Source organism: Ochlerotatus camptorhynchus, unplaced genomic scaffold, assembly GCF_037179485.1.
Source record: "Ochlerotatus camptorhynchus isolate MF236.1 unplaced genomic scaffold, CSIRO-AGI_Acam_v1.1 ptg000183l, whole genome shotgun sequence".
Taxonomy (NCBI): Eukaryota; Metazoa; Arthropoda; class Insecta; order Diptera; family Culicidae; genus Ochlerotatus; species Ochlerotatus camptorhynchus.
In genome coordinates this window covers 857,413-878,706 of record NW_027040673.1, presented here as the reverse complement: position 1 = coordinate 878,706, position 21,294 = coordinate 857,413, and the positions used below count along the sequence as shown (strand labels likewise).

Below are 21,294 nucleotides of genomic sequence, written 5' to 3'. Positions count from 1 at the left end.
ATCTTTCAAATCTGAAAACTAAAAACTACGAAAAAGTACTTAGGCCTTCATTAAGTTCCACTTTCACGCGACGTTCAATGTTTCAATTTGCTCTTTAAGTATTGTTCAGGCTATAAATAGGCCCTTTTCAAAAGTTACGCGAGAAATACGCACAATCGTCGCCTACCTCGCAAAACTGGTTCCAAACGACAACAAAGGCATAAGCAACGATGGATTGTTGAACTTTGCTGGCTCCGGTGGTGCAGTGCACAGCAAAAAAAATGTAATATTGATCAACGTAATTCAAGCTGATGTATGAAATAATGATGTAATTGTAATTTTGTAATTTATCAGCACACACCCTGGTCGACCACTGTAAACCAATCTGCCGTTAAGCGAGTGCGAGTACGAGTTTAATCGAGTTATAACGACCTTCTTCCACTAGCAGGTCTGTTTCTGTTTGCACAGACAGTCCCACTAGGTTCCGATACATTTATAGGGGATAGTAGGAGATTAAAAGAATGAAGAAGAGTTATAGAGGTTTTTTTGTAGTTGTTTTGCTGAAAAGAGAGAAACAGAACTAAACGAAATTACACCTGCTGAAAAAAGATAAGTCTATTATTTTGGTTAGTGATCGTTTGGATTTGGGTCACCCCACGTTGTGTTTAGGTTAGTATAAATAAATAATACTATATAGTCATATAAATCACCACAGCTCATTATCTTCAGCGTTATCGGTTTTTGTTTCTGGATCTTTAATTGCCTCTGTGATATACTTACTTGCGGCATACTATTTTGGGAGTGTATATGAGCGTGTACCATGTACGGTAGCTCATCTCTCATCGTGATGGTGGGACAAAGTAGACAAATTAGAGAGAAAACAAGGACGTATTAGTATTAGTTATATGTAAACAAACAAAACAAAAGAAGAGAAGAGGAAAGAAGAGCAGAAAAATAAAAAGGGGATAGTTGCTATTCAACAACTCGACAACGTCCCATCGTCAACGCCTACTATGAGAATTTCCCATTGCAGACACCAACGAAATGACGTCATCGAGCTATCGATCAACTACCCTGGTTATCGCCTGGTACCTTATATCACGATGCTAGGAGGCGAACCGCAAGAATCGATGAGCTACCTCCCTATGCAAATAGAATGAAATATGAGTAATCTTAGGGGTGATATTCTACTATCTTTAAAATCAACTTATTTAACATATTTTACAAAATCTCAGGCAGGAGTAAAACATGAAGCCAACTGAAAATATGAATTGAAAACTCTAAGAATTACCTTTATATAAAAAAAATCAGGTGGAACATGCATAAATGACGTAGCATTTTAAAGTGGAAGATGATTTCAGAAATTTTATCAGGTATTCGGTATTGAGTGTAGGAAAATTCACTAGAGGGGGAAGGGGGGTCAGAAAATAGTCAAAAATATGCAACGTAATTTATGGATGGCCCCTAATAAAAATATATGTAAAACTGCCTATGCAAGGTTAGTGGGGGAAGGCTATTGAATGTATAACTCCTTTACAAGTTTGTCAAGCTAATGCATATTATTGATCTACAGTTAATTTTACAAATGAATCCACATAATGTACGACTTGATTGCATTTCTCTGTAATTAATTTGATAAATCTTCTTATTATTGAATACTCTCCCACATCGATTGATTACAAACGCTGGCTTCGTTTGTTCATGCGAAGCAACAACATGTCAAAAGAAGCAATACCCCATACTAAATCTTCCAGTGATTCAACCATAATGCCCATGCATTGATTTGCGGTTCATCTAAACTTGAATTGCCCTCGCATTCCTGGACTCGATTGCACGCAACGTTACTTTGTGGTTTATTTAGTTTCGCACCGCACGCCGATTTGGCAACAGCCAACCATCATCGGTTTGTTTATTTATTTTCGCTAATACTTCTTACTAAGAACCGTCTTCCGGCGGCAATAACTGGCAATGTGGTTTTGGCGAATTTATTTTCTGTATCGATGATGATGGTGGAGGTGCGATAAAACATCCAAGTGGAAAATTCGCGGCTTCTCGGTAGGCACCGACGTAAGTTTGTTAAGTGGTTGAGTCTTGATTTGACCTGTTGCTGATCGAATAATAACAGGTGGCTCTCCCTAGCTATGGTTCGCATTAAACGATTGAATTCAATGAATGGTGAGCAAGCATGGTTCTGCAAACCGTTCAGTCGATAATGGTGCTGGTTAGCGGTATAAGAGGATGTGTGCATGTGTACTAAGAAAAGGTTTCGAGTGGTCAATGTAAACAATTGCCATCCCCAGAAATTGGATGGTTTCCATTAGATCGTTTTTTTTTTTCTGTTGAAATGAATTGAGCATGTGATGCATAAATAAAATGTAGGCATAAATTAATGATTACACCCACCACGGATTCCAATATTTCCAACACCTCTACCACTGAAACGTCGCGCTAGGATCTCTCATTACATTCATTAAAAGCTTATTAAAGCATACTTCTCATGAACACAGTCAGAACCAACAGTTTTTTTTTGAACCCACGTAATTTATCACCCACCTTTGAAAGCTTAAAGGGGCTCACTTCATCCATTATCATTAGTGCTGCACTTGCTGTCAGTTGCACATCAGCAGAATTAAATCACATGCAGCAGCACACTGGTAAGCTCGTGCATAAAACACACCTCTTATAATCTGTGCACAAAGCATCGTCACGATCATCACCACGGTGCCAAAGCGCAGCATAATCCTATCATTTACGCTTTATAACACACGTATGCTGATATTGCGGCTACAGTGAAACATCGGGCACCGAATGCGGTGGAGATGCCATTCAGCTGCCAATTTAAAAGAACCAGCTTTTACCTGAATCCTGCTAACCCTTTTGCGGTCATGGAAACGACACACGGGTTCGTATCCGGCCCGGGCGAAACCCTCTCCAAAAGTGGATCTCTGATCTCTGCACTAATGCAATCAATGCTGCCGGTGACAGACTGAAGAGAAGATGCTGCCCTACTGCAAACACCGGTATCACTGATTAATGTGATCAATTATTCGGTGGCTGATGTTGTTGGTTTTAGGTATAATTTATTTCCAGTTCCAACCCGCAGTTTGGTTGAAGGGATAGGGTTGATGATTACTGAAGCTCATCTGAGAGGACCGATCAACCGGTCTCGGTAATCGTTTCTGGGCAAACCCTAGTGCGTTTGCATTAGGTGCAGGATAGGGTCACTCCGTGTTCTACAAACAGTAGGTAATAAGTGCCAGCCAGCATATGTGAATATGCTCCCCACCATATAAAGATAATGATTAGGGTGGCTCACTGCAAATCTAAGCTAATTTGCTAATATCCAAGAGTGTTGGGTTAGTAACCAGCCACTGCGGCAATTGAACGTGTTTAACTACGTGGATGGAACGTCAGCAGCTTTTAGGATCGTATGCTGAGCGTACGATGATTAATGTTTTGCAATTATAGTTCAATTAATGTGATAATTATGCATGACATTTATACGGTACTCTCGGCGTTTCTGGTCGCTGCTGAATCGCAGTGGATAGTCGTTTTAAACTGCCGGAATAATTGGAAGAGCCATGATGGAGATTGCATGGAAATGAAACAGTGACACAGAGACAGGTTTCTCTCTGAGCTGGATCGATGTTGGTAAGCACCGTGTAATTATGGATTAATTCATTTATTTGATTTGCATTCGTGTGGGATGCATAATTGTGGCCTTATTTGCACTATAAGTGCTATTTATCGTGACTGTGGAGAAAATCGGCCCGACCTAGTTATGTATCTGCTCGGTAAAAAATAAAAGCAGATTATTCGTTTATTTACGAACTACTTCCCAGCTCCCAAAATGCAAAAACACTGCGACATTGAAAACAAACATCTACCGTAATCTCAGCTACTTCAATTCAACCGCTGCTGATCAAGCCCATAAATTTCAACTCGCATACGCCTTATAAATCATAATCCTATTTGGAATAATCTGTTTCGATACACAACTGGGGACGCTGCCGTACTTATGAGCAGGACAAAAAAGAATCTCAAGGAATTAGTGTGGCTATTGCAAATTCACAGAGTATTAATAGAGATCACACGATTCGGGTGGAGTTATACCTTGTTTGATGAGACCAAGCTCACGATTTTTGGGTTCCGTAGTTTCGTGTGTGTGTTTTGGGATCCCATTTCCTATCGACAAGTTTTCGGTTTGTACCAGGCTACATGAGCTCACATAAACGAACTGTATTGAGAAGTACGAAACTCTTAAATTTATCCAACTGCATTAGCTCCCTGGACGACCATAGTGCACCGGCACTTATGAGCACTAGTCGACTTGTTTTAAAGTTGGTCTACTACATATGGTAGTTGTAGCACATAGCAGAATGCCGGAAACTGTTTCGACATTATACATCGGCAGCAAGGGATTGAGTCTTTCGGAAGTGGATGCATTTTTCAAACCACATGCATAACTCAATTGGGGATGCACTTTTATTGCCTGTGTGGAAAATGTTGTGTGTTTCAGAACTCGGCGTGTGGCAATCGGGAATCGGTACACAGTGTTATGCTTCAACAGGGTGGGGCAATGTCACAAGAACCGGCAGCAAGGCTGGGGTAAGGTAAAGCCGTGTAGATAGGATTGTTGTTTTGCGTTGTGTTGTGTTTACGTAGTTGGCAGTTTGGGAAGTGCAATATATGCAATACAAAAATGGAAAAGTTCAACATTTGCATACAGCAAAATGTGTGTCGTAGTTTGGAGCCACGAGTCGGCTTTACTGATGCGGGGGTTGTGCTAGCGGATTCGAAGCTTTGGAAGCTTGTGTGGATGCTGTACAGAAAACCACATTTTGGCATAACCACATTAAATCAATACAAGAGTTAATAGGTCAATAACAAATAAATAAAAAGAAGTTCAATTCAGTGTTGCACAACCTTTTTAAGGTGAATCACTGTGGAAACCTTATTTCTGATCAATGTCATTATCACCTCGAAATTTCAAGAGCACAAATACATGCTCTCACACACAAACAACAATTAAACTGGAACATCATGTATGCTGCGGCGCAGCACACAAGGAGTTCCAATTTCGTGAGCGACCAACAGTGCCTGAGATTTGTGCTCTCAAAAACATTAAGTGATAGGGCATATTAGCAATCATGACCAAGGAATCACCTTAATTTGGTAGTCTACAGCATTGAGATAATCCCTCCTATGCTTTCCGAATTATGGTTCTTTTTCGCTTCTGGTAGTTCTGCATTATCTCTTTCGAAAGTCTGAAGACAAATATGATGAAAATAGAAATTATGTTATTCTAGATCAGATTTTGCAATTTTTGTTTGCTCAATTTTCTCACGATATATAACACGATTTTCAACTAAATTTAGCCTGCTAGAAACAACCTCCTGCAATCAGATACAGAGTTTGAAGCTACCGAAAACATCAGCAGCGCTACTGTTCAAAAATTGTTTACTCTGAGACATCACATCAGATTGCAAAAACCTCTCGTCGATGTTTACCTTTTATTATTTCGCTCAAAACAACGAGAACTTTTTCCAATCTGAAGTGATGTCTCAGAGAAAACCATTTTTCTATTTGTTATTTACTCACTAGGTCACTTTCACCTTAAATGCGGCTGGTGGCATCCTATTTAATGCCCTCAGAACTAATCTTATTTTCCCGCACTAATAAATAAAAAAATGTTTTAGTTGTTTTCGAATCATAATGTGAAACATGTAGTGTATCGTATGCGTGATAATGTTTGCACCATCGTACAAATAAGGTTGCCTTGGTTTTCTTTGCATGCACGTAACCTATAGCTCATACCGTAGTAGGCTGTATATAAAAGAAAATGATTTACTTAGTTTGACAGTTGCACCATGACGAAGTGGCAGCATATTCGTGATTTGTCCCACGCGCAAATGACGCAAAAAGACATTTCAATCGCCGTGGGATTGTCCCGGTGGACCGTCAAAAGGGTTTTAGACCGAGAAAAGAAAGAACAACTATCCGCGAAGGTGGCCACAGGTCGTCCGAGGTCAGCTCGGGTTCCGAGGATTATCGCTGCTATCAAAAGGAAGATTCGGGTGAATCCAGTGCGTTCAATAAGAAAAATGGCAAAGGAACACGGGATCAGTGACTTTACGGCACGGAAGATCGTAAAGGAAGATTGCGGGGCGAAGTCGAGGATACGGAAAAAAAAAACTCACATGATTACCAACCGCATCCGGGAGCTACGAGTCGAACGATGCAAGAAAATCTTGAACTTCCTTAAGTGAAAAAATCCGGTAATTCTGTTCACTGACGAGAGCATGTTTACCGTCGATCCCGTATCAAATTACACAACCGACCTGTATATTAGTTCTCTTCCGGTAAAAGACGTGGCCGACGAGCACAAGATTGTGTATCTGACCAAGCATCCTGCTAGCGTTATGGTGTTTGGATTGGTGGCTTCCGATGGCAAAACAATGGACCCGGTGTTCATTCCAGAAGGCGACAAGGTCAACACGGAGGTCTACATCGAGATTTTAAGTAAGTATGTTCTTCCGTGGATCAAATAACAGTACGGTCCGAAGCCAAATGTTGTATTTCAACAAGATTAGGCTCCGTGCCACACCTCGAATCGCACTCAGAAGTGGTTGCAGGAACATCTTCCGTTCTGGGCGAAGGATATGTGGCCGCCATCCAGCCCCGATCTTAATCCGCTGGATGACTCAATATGGCGCGTCATGAAGGCCAAGGCCTTTTCTAAACGCCACCCGAGTACAGCAAGCCTCAGACAAACATTGACCTGTACCTGGAGAGAAATGGATCCAGACTACATTATAAGAACCTGCCGTGCATTCCGGAAGCGTGTGAAGGCCGTAATTGCAGCAAGTGGAAACTGGATCGATGATTACCATAGCATCCCCCTTTGAATAAATAAAAAACTCAAAAACGAAATTTTTGAGAATTTTTTAAATTTTGAAATTGCTCAATGGTGCAAACATTATCACGCATACGGTATAATGATATCTAGAGAGCTCTATCTATTTTGCGCAATGCGGGGCGACGTTTACCAAGCTTAATCGTAAAGGAACAGAAGTTGTTGCTTCACTCGAGTTGTTCACAGATGACAGGCGTTTCAGACTTGTGGCTAAAGCAAGGATTTAGATAAAATTTCGGCCCAAGTTTCAGCCAAAACAAAACAATTTTAATTTGATTATGATGAAACTATCTTTTTGAAGTAAAGTTATTTTTATAATCTTGCTAAAAATCAATGACAAAAAATTCAAAATAGTTTTTTTTTAATATAATTCTATAGCCGATTTATGTCAGTTATGCAAATAGAATATACATTTTGTATTTTTACCACCATTGACTTAACCAGTGTTGGCAAAATCATAAATCAATTGATATTTTTCCGCTCTCATGCGCTCACAATATCACGCGTGATATTGGAACAAAATATCATGCTTGATATTGATTTTACAAGCTCCTTTGATATTGCGAGACTATTCACAACGTACAAAAATCAAGCTGATAGTTGAGTCGACACAAAAATGATTCCATTGCACATCATTTTCTTAGAAAGAGAAAGCATAGTTTGCTATCTCTTTTCAATCTTCACCGATGGCAGACGCGAAGGGACTGCTGCAATCCGTTATGGAAGTTTCGATTGCATTCGGGTGTAAAGCAAAAATCATTAAACTCAATCTCACCACAGTTTGGTGAGATTTGCAGTTGGTGAGTTTTGTTTGCTTGATATTCCGAGCTGCGATATCACAGTTTGCAAAATCAACCGCAGTTGTTTGCTTGTTGATTTTTGTCTACGAAAATCAAGCGTGATCTTGGGCGATGGTGAGATTTGATTTTTTGATATTTTCCCAACACTGGACTTAACATATATTGGAATAATACATTATCTTAGTGCCAAATCTTTGCATTTTTTTGCGAAAACTCGGGCTTGGACTGTTAACAGTTAGTTTTTTTTTTCGGAGGCGAACCAGCTTCAGGCTAAAAGCCTCCCTAATAAAGAAAACTTAGCTTAACTTGACTTATTTTTTTATTATCTATCTAATCTTCATTATGTCTGGTACATTTCAACCACAAACGGCAATAATGACAAAACAGCTTTCATCACTATCACGAATTTGTTTAATTCTTTATTTGTTCCAAATTCCTAACAGTTCAGTATTTTAAACAGATTTTCTATACCTACGCTGCCGCTCATAGCAAGTCCGTCCCATAGCAAATGCATTTTAAGTTTGCTTTGTAACATTGTTTCTTTCGCAATGGGACAACTTGTTTGGCTGTTTTCAAACTTTTACATAACAAAGATGTTAAGCTAATCCAGTATTATGAAAATATGGGTTATTAGCTACCATTAGCAAAACTCAGTTTCGACAAATATGTAAATGGGACCGACTTGCGATGAGCGGCAGTGCGTATCAGTATAACAATTATCGCCTTAAATCTAAAACCTTATACTATATCTTATCTAAAAATAAAGTGAACTGACGATGGTTGCAATTGATTATTGTAACTAGTTTTGCCTGAAATTACTAACTATTTTGTAGGACATTTGTTCTAAAGTCTCAACATTTAAAATTCTATGTACCTCGGTAGTACTGTATCAGGGAGTTCTTTGATCTGAATCATATCAAGTGCTTTTTTCCTGGTAGTGAAACAACTAGACCATAATGGCACAGCTTTACGCTGGCCGGTCCATTTGTTTTTAAATATTATATAGAAGTTTGTCCTGAAGGCAAAGTTAAAATTTTCAAGACTAAACAAAAATATTTAGCCGTGAGGAAATATTCATTTTCCGACACGTTTAGATTTTTCTAAAAATATTGAAAAAGGATATGACACATTCAAGAATATCAGTTTTTTTGTGCAGACCTGATGTGCAGGTTTTTCAATTTTGTTGCAGACATTGTCCAAGATGCAGACATTTATCAGACTTTTTGGAAGTCATAGATTTAGTCACACTTTAACTTATTTTTTCATTATGTATGAAGTATAATAATCATAGTTTATATTTTATCAATATTTTTAGAAAATCTTTCAAATATCTGATGGACATCACTATAATCACGAGTGTCTGGCCGTGATAACCTTTTAAAAAAAGGACAAATCAACTAACTAACATTTATTTTCACTGATTCTTCACCTTCACACAGAATTATGCACTTCGTACGTAATTCACCTAACTCACAATACTAACTGACAACGTTCCTGTCATGCTTAGTCCTACTTATAAGCTAAATCTGTTGACCGTGCTCCTCGATGAAATCGATGAGGCTGGCCGTATCAAAGTCCGTTGCCAGGTTGAGGATCCGCTGACTCAGGTGGTGCCTCGCTGTGGCAAAGTCCGCTGCTGGGTTAACGGCCTGCTGACTCGGGTAGATGTTCCAACGTAACTCTATAAATCAAGTTTACGTAAGCCAAGATTGAATTACTCATCAAGATAACAAGTGTGGTAGAAAACTAGAGTTGTTTTTACTTTTTTGACCATGATTATTATGGCTCTTTCTGTCTGCACATCCTCCTTAGTTATACAGACGTTTAGTAATAACAACCGATCGATCGTCTATTATATCTCAAGTTTTGACGAGAATCAGAAGCAGAAGCTGGATTACAGTTAGTCGGTTAAGTCTCAGACTCATTATGCAATTGATATTCGGGAAATCAAATACTATTGTATAGCTTCACATTTCTGGGATTAAAGGATTGACGGTCGTATTAGTTTTAAGGGGTCACGCCACCCTAGAATACAGAAAAATGCACCAACTTCATTAATTTTTTTTGTTATTAAATAAAGTCACATACTAAATTAACTTATATGGGCTTATAGTACACATAATTAGGGGTGCTTACAGTATTTTTTCATAAGGGGAAACCATGTGTGGCAGTTGGCGGCACTGCGAGTTCCTGGCACTGCTTCCCGTGTAGTGTTACGCGGCCCACACTTTCTTCGTCGTAAATATGAACCTAGAACAAAAACGAGTGGTTTTTCTTATTTTATATAAAAATACCTAGAGAAGTACATACGGAGATGAAAAATTTTTGAATTTTACGCAAATGGGACTTGTTTTTGCAAAAAATCAGTTTTTTCGCCTGAAATTTGTTTCTAAAATTGTTTACCACAATTGCATTTTTTGATCAATTGAAAAGTTCGTATGTACTTCTCTAGATAATTAATCAGAGAATGCAATCGTCAAAGTCTAGATCAAATTGAGTCAAAATTGCAGATGCTATCGTGTGGGCCGCGGAGAGAAATGTTGTATCGAAAAAAAAACGCGAGTTTGAGGTACAGATTTTTGGCAAAAGTAAGGGAATATATATAGTTGAAGATAACAAACCTTTAATCCGTAATCCCAGCACCATAGAGCATGCCTTCCACGTTGTGATTCTCATCGCCTTCGGCTTTTCTCGACGATTTGAGCGAGAGGCGAGCCAATCTAGCACCTTCCGTCAGAGACTGCTCAGCTTGCGTGATTCGTTTTGCGTCACTCTCAACGCAAAAGTTGTAACATTTGCGGCCTATTTCGAGTCCAAGTACTGCCATAACGTCCATCACAGTGGAAAAGCCATCGTTGAAATTTGCTACAGCCAGATCAGTGCAAATCTCCAGGACCGTCTTGTTGCTGGAGCGGGACTTCGGAGCAAGGGCCCACACGGTTGCATTAAAACTCTCGTTGGAGTTCTGGGTATATCCTCCTAAACACCGGCCGAGTAAATCGTCGCTGCTCAATTCGGTGAACACAGGTTTGATAGCCTCGAAAACAGTGCACCGCCGTAAAATATAGTTAGTTCACATCTGATCCACATTGTTTGCATGAGACGTATTGGGAAATGGTGGAAAAAACTGCTACAAAGTTCAGGAAGCGGTAGCCGAAAGATTCGTTGATGTTGACATCGTCACAGCTTTTGGACTTGAGTTTTTTTTTGCCGACGCACTAACAGACTCAGAATTGGATTCCGCAGCAAAACGATTGATAGGTCGTCGTTGTTTGATGCTTCGCCGCCCAGAAGACTCAAACGTTTTTCTGTTGGTGCCTTTTTTCCCTTGTAAACAATACCGTTGTCACCCATTGTTTCAACGCACAGAAGAGACTGATATGATGCAGAGCCATCTGTACGCGCTCTAACCGGTACACAAACTATTTCACTAATACCGATAGTCGATCGAGAAGTTTTCTTTTTTATCGTCCGATAGGTAACTGTACATTTCGCCGCCTGGCGGCCCGAACCGTTCAGGTGCGTGATGCAAAGTTTTGTAATTTCGCTTATAACTTTCGGAATTTTAATTTGTTCGACATGGAACCAATTGTCCCTTATTCTTGACACTTCAGAGTACCTTTTTATTTAAAAAAAAAATCGATTTTTTGAAAATCCTAGGGTGGCGTAACCCCTTAAGAGTTAGAAGTAGACTCTGTGGCCTAATGATGCTTGATTATTAAGCAGAAAATCATGGGTTTATTCCCATGCTCCTTACACAATTGAGTTTGTAGGGTGCCATAATTTTCTTATCAGACTTTAAAAGATTGCATCACTTTCCAAAGTGAATCCAGATCTCATTTACCCTCCGTACTAACAAAAAATCCATCATGTGACAACTGTGGAGATGCAGTGGTGTATTTGGTCTCTAGTAACAACGCATGCTGAACTTTCAATACTTTACCCGATGACCGTAACGACGTAGCCGGCGCCATTATTGACCACCATATAAAGTGATGAAACTTCGAATCGTGTACATAAAGAATGGTTAGCTTATGCCAGGCTCTATTCGTATGGATCAAAATGCAATTTTGCTGGATCTTGTCCATCACGGAGTATCAACTACTGAAATGTACGGACAACCAAAGCTCAAGTTTAAGCTCATCATGAAAAAAAAGTAGGACGTGGAAGTTGGATTTTTGTGATTTTTTGAGTCCAATTTTTGCAAAGATAACTTATTTTTTATATTTTTAGAAAAATCAATATTTTTCTTTCGAGGCTGCAGCTTCACCTTAATACGGATCTAGAGTTGAAGATCATCTTCTATTGTAATAGAATTGAATTTCACCTCACATCTCCGTACTGAGGCAGCTCTTGTTTTGACCATAGATATAGTCAGAGATTCAAGATCATTGATTAATTAGCATTGGTTTGCACAGGAATATTAGGATCGAAGTTATATTCCATAAATGTTCGATATTGATCCTAACGATCTAATTGGCAATTGTATAGCTATAGTACACTTCCACCATTTTCCTCACAAGAAACATATACAAAAGGATGTAATGAAACCATGCTTACATTTTATGCATTAGGGGCGCCGGTGGTGTAGTGGTAAGCGTGATTATCTCTCACCCCGCTGGCCTGAGTTCAATCCCATTTGGCGCCGCTGGAAAGTAAAGCCGTTGGTTCTCGGTTCATGAGTTGATGGGTCGAAAGGTAGGGCCCAGGTGTGAGAACTGCCTCCCATGCGTCAGTAGCATTGGTGTTGAGCACGGAAAACAAGATCGACGGAAACAAATCAATGAATGTGTGCATGCAATAAAAAAAAACTTATTTTAACTTTTATTGGCCTGCGAGAGTTGCCAGTGAGTTTAAAATTCAACCTGATAATCGTAATAAATGTGCTCCACGTAAGAAGCCATTATACGATAAGGATGTAGTTTGTGAATGCAATGAATTTCATGGTACCAACACAAAGTCCAATCCTGCATCGCAGCCCGCATGCCGTGAAGTGTGTTATCACGTGGGGTCTTCCGAGAATTTACCGGACAATAAAACAGGTCAATGGAGGAGATCTGCCAGGAAGCAGCATTTCTCAACGTTCCTCATCGTCGTCATACTTCTTGCTCTGCCTGCATGCACATAACCACGATTTAGTCGGAGCAAGAAGGAAGCAAGTTGTAAAACTTATCTCCACTGCGAACACGGTCTGCCACAACCCACAGCAATATTCGCTCACAAACAACGAAAACTAAGTCCGCATACTCTGAGAACAGCGACACGTGGTAGGAATAAACAATGCACGGTCCATCCGTTCGTTGTTTTGCACTGCATGAATTGAATCAACAACAAAATTCACCCCTAGCAGTTCCGTGACAAAGTACAAAGTATAAGTTCACATGTGAGCACAATACCTGGGCCAAAGTGCAGAGAGATAAAATTTTGCTGAGCTGCGTCTACTCGGTTGGATCGACTGGACCCGTTGGAATGTGTGTCCAGCAGACAGCCCGCGAACGTGGTGGCTATTGGTTTCTGGTCCTTTGACTATGTACACACACTAGAACAGCAGCAAGCAAGCAATTTTATTCCAATTCAGGGAGTTGATATTGTGGGACCTCCACAGGAATGAACGCGTGCCTTCGCAAACGTGAACCGAATCAGTAAAAACCCGGCTCGGAAATTCCCTTTTTGTTTGAACGATTTCGGGCAGATAATTTGATGATGCCTGTTATCCATCCTGCCTGGCAATGAGTAAACTTTTAATTATTATTATTCATCGACATCAAGATTGGAAAACCTGGACAGGGGTAGGTCGAGGTGAGAAAGGGGTATATCGCGTAATTGAAAAACTTTTCCACTGAGTATTTCTTGTGATTGTGAGAAGTGTAAAATTTACCCATGCTGGCTGCTGATACAAAGAATTCCGCTTCCTCGTAATAATCTTCCTGAGGACGCACACAAGTTTCATGAATCAACCCGGTGAGTGTACCTTTTTCGCGTCTTCTTGTAGTCATCTTTTCCAACTGGTTCTCGCACGTGACGTCATCGCGGAAGAATGCCATAACCGAGACCGGCCGTTTATGAAACAAACGATTCGAAGAAAAGGCTTCAATAAGGCTGCATAAAAACGATTGCTCAAGACCAAACATGCAGACGCAGTCCGGCAACGGAAAGCACAAAACAAGAAGAATGCTTCTTTGCTTTACCTCCGGTCGTTGTACGGAGATTCCCAACATGCGCCGATCGACGACGACGACCCGGGCAAGGCACGTAAATTTAAATGCAACTCCTCGCACTCTCTTATGGCTTCGTTAAAAAGATTTCGAAAGATGAATTTGAGATTTATTCTTTCGACTCTGCTTTTGTTTAGTCGATCCCTCGGTGCTGTCTGGGCTGTGCGTTGTTTCCAACCGTGAGCGATGGACAAAAGCGCCGGTTTAAGAGGGGACAGGATCCTGCTTAGATCCATTCCATCTAATATCATTAAATCGAAGTAACGAGGGCATTGTTATTCGAATTACCTACACTTTCTAAACCACCTAAGCGTACCAACGCGTGATTTTCCAGTCGAGCTGGCAATATTTATGAAATGAAAAAAAAAATTACCGGAAGTGGAGAGAATTTACCACAAATATCCTCGCCCGTTCCGGAAACCTAATCTTCTTCTTCTTAAGCTTCTACTGACTAGGTCTCATGGAAAACATGTAGAGTGAGTGTAGTGAATGAATTTAGCTTTATTAAAAATTCGTAGTGTAGCCATACTCATACATGCCTCGTTTGGCCATATTTTCGAAGAAAGCGTTTTATAGACCGATATACTATACTACGGCATCCCTATCCTTAAAATGTTAATGACGGAACTGGTTAAAATTATTTGGTATAATCGGATAAAAACCTAACGAAAAAAGAAGGCAGATTCACTTTTACTCCCGATTTCGATCAAAATGGATTATGCAGACATATTTTGTTGAATCAAAATCCATTATGCTTTAAAACACATGTAACAAGCTCACTGGTCTCCACTATTGAAGCTAGTCAGACATTCCAAAAGGCAATTATCAAGCACCTGTAGTGATTCTATTTATTAACATTAATGATTAATCGGTAAATTTACAAAAGATTTTAAGTGCATGAAATATTTCAAAAACCATCACGCCCCCACTGCTTTAGCGTCCATATGACGCCACTGATCAACTCTGCAAACTCCTGGCTCCCGGTTGGTTCCGCGCTTTCGGGTATTGAATTACTTGTTAGGCTTATTACTTTATTCATAAAAAACAACGCATAGGTACCCTGCATGGCATGCAGAACCTCACGCGCGTCGTGAGAAATTTGGTATCCATACATTTATGCATGTAACACTATCCAACCGGTGGAATCTCAACTAATTCGCTGCCCTTCCCTTGATTTCTATTTACAGATTATCTGTTGCAACTGTCACGCCAGTCCGAGAACAAAACGCTGAATCTGTTCTCAACCGTGTACCGAAAGATGTCCCCACTGTCCCGGGACCCGATTCTGGAACTGTACGGAACCATCCGGAATCATCTCACTTCGACGTCCTTTACCGACGATCTGGATCTAGTCACAGATAAATTCTTCCGGCATCTATTCCCGGTGGCATATCACCATGCGGTGGTCCATGCCGAAAAGGATGTTGATTTCCACAGTGATTACAAAAACTGTCTCATTCACACGTACGATGATCTGAAACCGTTCGGGGATATCCCTCAGCTGCTTTCCAACTCACTGGTGGGCAGTGTCAGTGCTGCCAGCGTTCTGCTGCGAGTGCTCCGGGAAGGAGCCGAGGTACTCAACAAACTGGACGAACTGGGTACGGAAAATTTGCAGGGATCCTGCAAGGCAGCACTACTGAAAATGAACTATTGTGCTAGCTGTAAGAGGTATAGTCACAACCATGCAAAGCCATGCGCAGGGATGTGCAAAAATGTCATGAGGTAAGTTCATGCGACGCTCAAATTCATGTTACTTTACTGTTAATGACGCCATTTAATCTATTTAAATCCAGGGGTTGCCTGATGCAGTACATTGGAATCCTGAATCAGGATTGGTACACATTCACCGAGGCCATCCTTCCTCTGATCAATGCGGTCCGTTCAGTCGACGGAATCGAAGCCGAAATCAAAGGTCTGGATGGCAAGCTGTCCAATGCCATTATGCACGCAATGGAAAACGGTCCCCAGTTGGAAGTGAAGGTAGGTGATTCAACTCTCTCCCCTCGAGTCGCTGTGTTTGATTTATAAATTTTAATTGAGTGCATTTGACTGTCGACGGTACTCATGATTGCTGACGGTACGTTTCTATAGAAAATCGGATCAGCATTTTCGATAAAACAGCTTATTTTTCTGCCGTCAAGCAATTTGGAACGTGAATAATTAATTGCTAACAGCGTCACCACCACCAGCAGCATATCATCGAAAAGTGTGTGCCTTCAGAATGACATCGTATTTAAATTTCGCCAGAATAAGCCGAAATTGCCGTCCGTTGAAAGAACGAGTAAATTGCAAAGGCAGGCAGAAAAACTTTTCCGCAGCACAACCGCGGTCGCGATAGTATTGTCGGTAAGCGGTGTGGTGTTGTTAATGATTTTAGACGCCGTTGTCATCATGATGCTCGCGCTTTGGGTGTCTAGAATGTCGATCACCATTCTGGGGAACAATGCCGGTATGCGTAGCACTTCGAATTCGGAACGCATTAGTGCGACCGCTCATTGCCGCTTCCGGGATACTGCAAGGCAATCAACCGGTCATAATAGCCAGAATCAGAAAGCGTCCTTTGTTGGAAAATCTGATGATTATCATCAATTAATTGAACGCTGACAAAAACTGATTGATGTCTGCTCTCTGGTGACGGCTGATGAGTAGGACTTTTCGCAAAAATAGCTCGTTAGTGGACAGCTCATATAAGAAGTGAATGATTATCGGTGGTTATCAGCAAAGTTAAAACAAAGAACCGTGCGGTTCGTCGAAACCAGATTCAAATTTACGAAAATTGCTTCGACTCTAGCTGTCCAAATGCTATCAAAATTTAATATATTGTTGCTTCTTAGATTATTCATAATTATCGTTAATTTGAGAAGCTGTTGTTAGACGGGCGATTAGACCGACTCAAAATTGATTGAGTGGAGTCGACTCAACTTCGTCAAAAGTGGATTTACTCAAAAGTGAGTTGACTTTTCCGGGCTTTTCCATAAAAAACATCTCGAATATAAGGAAAATCGATAGAGGTTTCACTCAGTCATTAGTATACTCCTAGACTGAGTAAAATTTCAATGGATTTTCCTTATATTCGAGAAGATTTTCCTGGAAAAAAAAACCCGGACAATTCAAATAACGTTTAAGTAAATCCACTTTTGATAAAATTGAATCAACTCTAGTTTGCACATTGTAGCTGGAATACGTGTATATGTCAAGGATAAGCATCAAAAGTCGAATCAAATGGAAGTTTCTAGTCCTTCTCTCTTGCATTATATAGTTTCATTGGAGGCGAACCAGCCTCAAGCTGAAAGCCTTCTTAATAAAGATAAATCAATCAATCAATCAATATAGTTTCATCATTGTTATCAGTCATTTTGGATATTCTACTTCTTTTTTGTATTATTATAGTCACTTTAACGCTCTTGGCTCATTCGCGACTTGTGAGATTTGAACTCGTGACTTTGGCGTTAGAGGTATGGATGCTAAACACTACGCCGGGTTCGCCCCCTATTCTAGTTGATTTTTGCGTTTTCTAAGCCATTCTAGCCAGATTTAAGCCATTTCAGATATTAAAATTATGTTTGCAACTGAGCAGTTCCACGCCAAATGACAAATCTAATAGACTCGACTTTCTTCGATTTGCATGGACAATTGCATAATTGTTTGTTATGGATTATCATACACATTTATGCTAAATTCGGTGAATATTATTCAAAATGGCAAATTCGATAGGCTTATTCCATTTCAATATTTTCATCATTTTTAATTTTCAATCTTCCCAAAAAAAAAACAAACTCATATTACATTTTTAAATTGAACGCTTTAATGTTGACAAGAATCTTAGCACATTCAATTTTGGCAGATTTTCGATCTTTTGTATACAATTTTATTTTGATTTTTTGGGTCAAACCGATTCAACATATCGTAAAATAGTAATCCGTGGCAACACATGTTATTTTTTTATAACTTTTTCGCTCACCACAAATTTAAATAATTGCAAAATTATCAATATTTCAAAACCAGCCGAAAAGTCTAAGAAGCTCAGCTGTTGAATGTTCGGTAAAAAGTACTGAAGTCAGTAATCATTGCTAAGTGTGTACGGTATTACCAAGCCGGAGGTGGTGGGATCGATTTCCGGTCCGGTCAAAAAAATCGGGTAGGAAATTTTCTCGATTTCCCAGGGCATAGAATATTATTGTACTTGCCACACAATATACAAAATCATGCGTTGATGTTGGCATGGAAAGCTCTCAATTAATAACTGAGGAAATGCATCTAAAACTGAACTGTTCAATCAGTCTTTCAATCTCGGCAACTCCATCCATCTAGGTGTACTGGTGTCGAACAACTGTGGGTATCCATTAGACTGATGTAAAATTTGACTTTTTCGCTCCACAGTGCTTAAATGGTTTCAAATCGGGTCCCGATTAGCCTCCCAAAGTTACAACTCATTTGGTTAGAAACAGACTTCGCACAAGCCATTTAAAGTTTACATGTAAATTACTATGGGAAATCTCAACTTTTTGTTCATTGCCTTCTAGTCTTTTTCCATATTGAAAATTTTCTCAGCTACAACTTTGCCTAAGATCGTTGCTATGTAAAACGAGACAGGAAAAAGTTATTAATTATTTAAGAGATTGGTAAACTTATGACATGATCAAGCAGCTGCTCTGTAGGCAACACTGTATTTTGCAGTATGTCATAGTAGCCATGATTGTTGTGTCCTATTCAACGCCCCAGAAACACCAATGTTGCCTGCTAAGCAGTTGATTGAGCATGATCATAAGACATCAGCGCCTTGAACCATTGATAACTTTCAAAAAGTGGTCTTCAGCAAAGTTGTAGCTGGGAAAATTTCCTACAAGTACAATTGAAAGCTTTTGAAGCAGACCGATATGGTGAAATATTAGATAGACATGAACAAAAATCTTGGTTTTACCATTGTAATTCCCATACAAACTTTAAATGGTTTGTGCCATCTCAGTTTCTCACCAAATGGGTTCAAATTTTGAGAGGTTAGTCAGGATCCGATTTGGAATCCTTTAAGTATTTTGGAGCAAAAATTTCAAATTTTGCATCACTCTAGTGTCCATCTCTCTACAATCGAAAGTAGTTTTCGTCTGTATGCTGTATCTGCCCCCGGCCCACCTTGGAGATTCCGAGTTGATTGATCAACACTTAAACTCTCTCTTTTGGATCATATCCAAGATGAATCCAAATGACGACATCCTCGTAATTGGTGATTTCAATCTATCGTCTATCAAATGGTCCTGGAATGACGCCGGGTTCCTCCATCCTCAATCCAGTTCAGGGCTGGAAAAAGTCATTTTCAATGAAAGATCTCACGCGATATTTACAGAGATACTGCTGTCACTATCATTGGATGAGAAAACGATGATAGAGATTTTCTTCAAAATTTCATCGAATTTTTCGTCATGACAGAACGTGACAGTGTTGTGGTCATCGTAATTACTAGGCCATTTAATGCTATTAAAGTTACATGTACAGAGGAAATCTTAATAATATGTTCACTCTACCGATTACATACGGTTGTTTACTTAAATTCATCTAAATCAGTTAGAAATGCTGATGTCAAAACTGCATAAGAATTATTCTCATGAGTGCTTGATCATTGAAAAATGACAAGAATGCTAATGATCGGTCGCTTCGTCTCGCGATAGTGAAAGGACCTGTTTTCTCATCGTCACATGACAGCCGTGATATTTACCAGCTCTGATCCAGTTGCTCAAACATTGCACCCTTGGCAGTAGCTCTTCTGGACAGCTACAATACTGCTGATCTCCTGCAACTAAATAGTGTGTCTAATGAGAATGATAGATTGCTTGATTTATGTTTTCTTAGCCATGAAGTTGCTTCTAGTTTCTCGATTTATGAAGCGCCTGTGCCACTAGTTAAGAGTGTTGTAAGCATCATCTACCTCTTGAGATAACATTGAAATTGAACCAGGCATTTTCTTTTCGCAACACTATGGATAGCATTTCATATGACTACTGGAAGGCTGACTTCGATGGAATGACTGCCATTTTCGAGAGCATAAACTGGGATGAAGAACTGCGTGATCATGACGTAAATATTTCCTCGACTATTTTTACGAATATTGTTGTTTATGCAATCGATCAGTTCGTACCGAAGAAAACTCACTCTCCATGGTCAAACCCTCGTTTGAAACGTCTTAAATCATCTAATCATGAAACAGTTTTGCAATCTGCGAACTGACGTGTCGAGAAAGAAATACATAGGTACGCATTAACCAGCAGTACAAGCAGCTCAACGAGCAACTCTACCTAGAACACTAGCGTCAACTACAAAATAAGCTCAATACTAATCCTAAAAGCTTCGGGAATCAGGTGAAAGATCAACGAAAGGAATCGGGTCTGCCCTCCACGATGTTCAACGGGGATCGAGAAATGTCTAATGTGGATGGTATCGCGGATCTATTCAAGTCACATTTCTGCAGTGTTTTCGTCAACGAGGAGCTCTCTGACGAATACGTTTCAGATGCAGCAAGTGAGGCTCCCATACGTTCAGTTGTTGAATCTCATCCACCTTTATCGAGAGATGACGTTCAAACAGCAGGCCTTCGCTTAAAAAATTCTTCCAGTATTGGCCCGGATGGAATTCCATCTGTGGTGATTCAAAACTGTATAGGAGCCTTGAGCGCACCACTAGCATTCATATTCAACCTCTCGTTGAATTCTGGAATCTTCCCTGATGGCTGGAAGAATGCTTTTGTTTTTCCAGTCTTCCAGAAAGGCGATAAACAGTCAGTAATCAACGATCAAGGCATTCCGGCTTTGTGCGCAGTTTCAAAACTTTTTGAGCCAATAGTTTTGGATTATTTTAAACACACTTGCTCCAGTTACGTTGCCTCCGAACAACATGGATTTATGCAGAAGAGATCCACTGCATCAAATCTCGTGCAATACACATCTTTTATAATTCGCGAGCATGAAAAAGACGAACAAGTTGATGCTATCTACACGGATCTCTCTGCTGCGTTTGATAAAATGAATCACAAGATTGCTGTTGCCAAATTAAAGCGATTAAGGTGTTACTCTAAGGAAGCCTTAGCGTGAAACTTCAAAGGCACAAATGTCAGCTTCCACAAAACATACAAATTTGAAATTGCTACTCTCTGTTTGTAGTAGCACAGGAAACAACTGCCGTTCTACGCATAATTGTCCCATGTTCTATGCAATCCTTATGCACCGTGGGACTCTTATGCGTATAACGGCAGACAAGGAGTAGCAATTTCAAATTTGTATGTTTTGTGGAAGCTGACATTTGTGCCTTTATAGTTTCACGCTAAGGCTTCCTTAGAGTATCACCTTAAAGGGCGAACACGAAATTATTGCGACACCGAAAATGTCATGCCAAT

At 39.9% G+C, this 21,294-nt stretch overlaps 1 protein-coding gene across 1 annotated transcript in view; it reads left to right on the top strand.

Moving 5' to 3' along the window:
* The window catches only part of dally (division abnormally delayed protein), a 263,025-nt gene that overhangs the window by 212,146 nt on the left and 29,585 nt on the right, over positions 1–21,294 (top strand). The window contains exons 3-4 of the mRNA XM_065223046.1: positions 15,098–15,635; positions 15,707–15,893. Of these exons, the coding sequence (XP_065079118.1) occupies positions 15,098–15,635; positions 15,707–15,893 (725 nt within the window). The remainder of the gene's footprint in view (positions 1–15,097; positions 15,636–15,706; positions 15,894–21,294) is intronic.